General features: G+C 44.4%; 1 protein-coding gene across 1 annotated transcript; it reads left to right on the top strand.

The window, feature by feature from the left end:
• Positions 1-200: 200 nt before the first annotated feature.
• On the top strand, positions 201-3,451 carry JKAMP (JNK1/MAPK8-associated membrane protein). The gene is made up of 5 exons (XM_009080230.1): positions 201-356; positions 773-979; positions 1,681-1,862; positions 2,468-2,544; positions 2,877-3,451. The coding sequence occupies exons 1-5, from the start codon at positions 295-297 to the stop codon at positions 3,093-3,095; spliced, it is 747 nt and encodes a 248-aa protein (XP_009078478.1). The 5' UTR covers positions 201-294; the 3' UTR covers positions 3,096-3,451.
• Positions 3,452-4,947: the final 1,496 nt, after the last annotated feature.

Genomic DNA, 4,947 nt, shown 5'->3' with positions numbered 1-4,947 from the left:
TTGGATCATGCTTTACCTTTGTTTATATTAAGAAGCCAGAGGCAGAGAGGCCTATGTCAGCTGAGAAACTACTGAGGTCATTGTTTCATCTCTTTAAAAATCTGGTTTTTGCCCAAGTGTTGCTTCAAGCTGCTTTTTCCAGGAGCTACAGTGATTTGCTGTTGGTGCTCAGACTGTAACTACAATCTCTGCTTTCCTCAGGTATGTCCTAGAGGCCAAAGAACTGATGACAACAAAATCTGCCGGGAATGCGTGGGATCTCCGGATCGCTACGACTGGCTCTACCTTGGCTTCATGGCTATGCTTCCCCTGGTTTTACACTGGTTCTTCATTGAGTGGTACTCTGGAAAGAAGAGGTTTGTGTGTCTCTTCTGTAGATAGCTTGTTTCATAGAGTCATAGTATGTTAAGGGGTTGGAATGGACCTTGGAGATCATCTAGTCCAACCCCCTGCCCTGGGCAGGGACACCTCCCACCAGAGCAGGTTGCTCAAGGCTTTAGCCAGCCTGGCTTTGAACATTGCCAGGGTTGGGGCAGCCACAGCCTCCCTGGGCAACCTGTGCCAATGCCTCACCACCCTCCCAGGAAGAATCTTCTCCCTAATATCTAATCTAGATTTCCCCTTTCAATTTATACCCTTTACATTTTATAGAGCAGAGTTATCCTAACCTCGATCACAGAAGGTTCTGTACTGCACAGACCTCTTCTTTTCAGTCAGTGCTTAGTTTTCCTCCAGAATTAGCAAGCTAGTCACTGTGTTTGTTCTTCCCCAGTTCCAGTGCTCTGCTGCAGCACATCACAGCCCTGCTGGAGTGCAGCATTGCAGCTGTTATCACTCTGCTGGTCAGCGACCCTGTGGGCTCCTTGCACATCCGCTCCTGCAGGGTGAAGAAGCTCTCGGACTGGTACACGATGCTCTACAACCCCAGTCCTGACTACATCACCACAGTGCACTGCACCCATGAGGCTGTGTATCCCCTGTGAGTGGAAAGGCTTTTGTACTCCTCTCTGCCCCTTCTTTTTGTACAACTGTGTTTCTGTCTGTGCTCTTCTCAGAGCTGCAAGATGTGTTCAACTCAGACCAGTGACTATTGACCCCTTGAAGTCCTTCATGCATTGAGCTGTTTTATATGTGAAACATTTAGCAACTTAATAACTTTCTGAGTAACTAAGGAAGGTGGCAGAGTCCAGGCTGTCACACAGATCACAGAACCAGTTAGGTTGGAAAAAACCTCTAAAATCATGGAGTCCAACCTTTGACTGGCCACCACCATGTCAACTAGACCATGGCACCAAGTGCCGCATCCAGTATCTCCCTAAACCCCTCGAGGGATGGTGACTCCACCACCTCCCTGGGCAGCCCCTTCCAATGTCTAATCACTCTTTCTGTGAGGAAATTCATCCTGATGTCCAACCTGAACCACCCCTGGCACAACTTGAGACTATGTCCTCTCATCCTATCGCCATCTACCTATGAAGCTTAAAATTTCCTGTTTTCTTTTTGTTTTCCTTTGCTGCATCTTGACTGTTGCCCCTTGGAAAAGTGACCCCATCATTCTGTGTTTACATCCTTTGATTATACATTCTGCAGACTTCACTGACTAACCCCAAATTCACTCCTTGTGACTTGAATCTCTTGAAAAAACCCACATTTTTAAGGAATTTCTCTGTTTATTTCCAGGTACACCATTGTGTTTATATATTATGCCTTCTGCCTTGTGTTAATGATGCTACTTCGGCCTCTCCTGGTTAAGAAGATTGCCTGTGGCTTAGGAAAGTCTGATCGATTTAAAAGCATTTATGCTGCACTGTACTTCTTCCCTATCCTCACGGTGCTGCAGGCTGTTGGAGGAGGTCTGCTCTGTGAGTTGTCTCTCATAAACACATCTCTAAATAGCTTCCAGGAGGAAGTCTCACCTGGAAAGGTTCCTCATTAGTAGCTCTGTCCTCACCAGGCTCCCAACCAGCACTGCTTTGCCTCTGCTGGTGCTGCTAGAGGCTGTTCCTTTCCCACAAAGGGAATAGAGGGGATATGAGAGGAAATTACTTCAGAGGGAGTTAATTCCACTTCTTGCCAGGGCAGAGTTTGATTTCAGAGATGGATTACAGTGTAAGTTTGGGGAGATTGGCTATTTTTAGTTTAGCTTCCAGTATTCTCGTCTTGTAGAGAGGTGACACAAAATCCCTGCTCAGCCTGACTCCTTTTCTCATTATCTTCCTTTTTCAAGCCATGGGTTAAGTGTACAGTAACTCCACCAAGAAACAGTAGAAGTTCAAAAACCTCAGAGGGAACTGAGAGTTGTGCTTGGCTGACCCTTAGGGCTGTGCATGTGTGATTTCATGCTAAGAGTTGGGCTGGAGTAGCTCAGTTTGCTTCATACCTGTGGTTATAGGTGGAAAAACTCTCTCTGCTGAACTGCAAATCATGCATTCTTTTTCCTGCTAATGTTTTCTGTGCTTTCCTTTAGATTATGCCTTCCCATACATCATACTGGTGCTGTCTTTGGTTACACTAGCTGTGTACATGTCTGCTTCTGAAGTGGAGGTGGGTACACACATTTCCTGTGTTAAAACTCAGAGTATAAAAGACTTGAATGAGCAGAGACCACTTTGTCTCTTGCCTTTTCTCAGCAGTGTATTCTGCCTTTAAGCCTCTTCCTTTATGCCTTCTCTTCTCGGCTGGAGGGAAGCTCCTGTGAAACTTCCCTCTCAATTCTGTGATTCTTTCTCCTGGTGCACTGAGAAACTCTGTGTGTACTGGAAGGGCTCAAACTCAGGAGCCTTCACGTGGTCTCTGTGCTGTACTTAACATCTCTTGAACATCAGGAACTGGGTCACAGGCTGAATGCTAACAGGCTATTGTGTTTATTTTCCAAGTCTTTCAAGGATCTTCTTGTGAGGAAGAAAAGGCTTGTTGTCCTCTTCAGCCACTGGTTACTTCATGCCTATGGAATCATCTCTATTTCTAAACTGGATAAGCTTGAGCAGGACCTGCCATTGCTTGCCTTGGTTCCTGCCCCTGCTCTCTTCTACCTGATGACAGCGAAGTACACGGAGCCATCTCGTATCCTCTCAGAAGGTGGGAATGGACATTAAGAGGATCCTGTGCCAACAATGCTGTCCCAGTGATCTGGATTAAGCAATTTTAGTGCTTGTCACACTTTGGAAACTTCTGTTTTAAAAGAAGTTGTTTATGTACCAGACTTCTGGCGAGATACCTCTGGGTGAGCCTGTATGGTACTACAAAGCTGCACTTTGTATTCTTCATAAGTAGCTGGTATAGATCAAAGGGAATGTCTTTGTATCTATTTATCACTGTGAATCTGTATAAAAAGCTTGTGACACGTTCTGGTACAGTGGTTTGCTTGTGTATGTTCATTTCCTAATACACCATTTGAATAAAACAACAGAGCCTAGTTTTCAGTAGACTCTGAATAAAACACATAGAGCTTTATCCATAGAGCTTGGGTTTTCTCATCACATACTCTAGCTTCTATCCCCCACCACTGGAAATTGACTTTCGTCTTCCTTCCATCAAAAAATAAAACATTTGGGACATGATTCCTGAGTCTGACTGCTAGGTAGAGGGAAAAGAAATGCATTGTAAAATTCTCTATAGTTTATGGTCTGTTACTTCATGTGTGGTGCCTCTTCCTGGAGAGCATTAAACAAACCAGACTATAGATTTTATTTTCCTGGGAGTTGGGTGAACCCGTTTTTACACCTTTCAGCACAGTCCCCATGGCTTCCTGCTGTCAGCCCATGCTTCATGCTCATTCCGTCATTGGTGCCAGCAGGTTCCATCTCCTGCTGGGTGACCACAGCTGCACCCGTGCTACAGCAGCAGCAGGGGTTGGATAGGAGCAGGGTTTAGCAGCTGTATCACCACTGCAATGAGAGAAACTGCTGGAAGGACTAAAGCACAGAAGCCACATAGGTTTAAGAGAATCGGAGATTCCTTGTCTCCTTAAAGAGATACCATTATCTCTGCTCTACATTCATCAAAAATCTTTATGTGAACACCTTGATAAAAATTGCTGAGGTTGTTCAGAAGTGTTTCACCTTGTTAAGCCAAATATCCACTGACAGACTCTAGACTTCTGTGTCAGGGAAGATGCCCAAAGTGTGTGTCAGGTATATTACACACTTGGTGCTATAGAGGGTCTAGGAGAACATGCAGAACACCGTGGAAGGGCTAAACACGGAGGAAAGAGTACTAAAATCCTCTTAATTTAAACTCTTCCTACTTTAGAATCACTGGAGCAGTGCAAATAACTGGGTATTTCTATATTTAAGTGTGACAGTAATGCCTTTTCCATTCTGTTACCTACCAACTGCTAAGGACAGAGCCTGAGAGCAGCTCAGGGGCTTTGAAAGGTGTCACCTCTGCCAGGCTGCACGGAGATGTCACTCTCCTCTTTCTCTGTAGGTTTGATTTTGTTACATCTGATACACCTTCCCTGATAATCTATTAGTGTGAAATGCCAATTGACAGGGTCACTGCCTGTAAAATTAGTGTGCAAGCAAACTTGGTCTTGCATGCAGAAGGTTTTATTTATGGATTAAGGAAGTAATTGATCACCTCAAGGAAATCAAATGCTGCCTATAGTGCCATGTGAAATGTGTTATTTGCAGACACAGTGATCTAAAGGTTTGGGTTTAAAACTTGTGTTAAAGCACCATGTCTAAGGACTACACTTTCATGTGCATTTCTGTGTATGGACTATATGTATTGGGTTTACATGTTGGGCTATACATTGTTTTTGAAAAGAAAAGTAACAACAACTCCCAGGTAGCATTAGCTGTAGTAAAGACTACATATTTTGCTAGGTCTAGACATTGATTTTGTTGATTTTGAAGGGTCATCTAGGGTTGATTTTGAAGGCAGATCAAGGCATTCTGTTAAAAGCAGAGCTTACAGCAAGGCAGTGCACCCCTTGGACCTTGC

The sequence above is a fragment of the Acanthisitta chloris genome, unplaced genomic scaffold, assembly GCF_000695815.1.
Source record: "Acanthisitta chloris isolate BGI_N310 unplaced genomic scaffold, ASM69581v1 scaffold11668, whole genome shotgun sequence".
NCBI classification, from domain to species: domain Eukaryota; kingdom Metazoa; phylum Chordata; class Aves; order Passeriformes; family Acanthisittidae; genus Acanthisitta; species Acanthisitta chloris.
Note: the sequence above shows the minus strand (reverse complement) of the source record. Positions and strands in the feature narration are given on the sequence as shown.

Excerpts from the sequence above, each read along its gene's own strand:
- JKAMP (XM_009080230.1), top strand. The coding sequence starts at position 295 with ATGGCTATGCTTCCCCTGGTTTTACACTGGTTCTTCATTGAGTGGTAC. Across the intron at positions 357-772 it reads TGGTACTCTGGAAAGAAGAG|TTCCAGTGCTCTGCTGCAGC; the intron begins GTTTGTGTGTCT and ends GTTCTTCCCCAG. Across the intron at positions 1,863-2,467 it reads TGTTGGAGGAGGTCTGCTCT|ATTATGCCTTCCCATACATC; the intron begins GTGAGTTGTCTC and ends GCTTTCCTTTAG.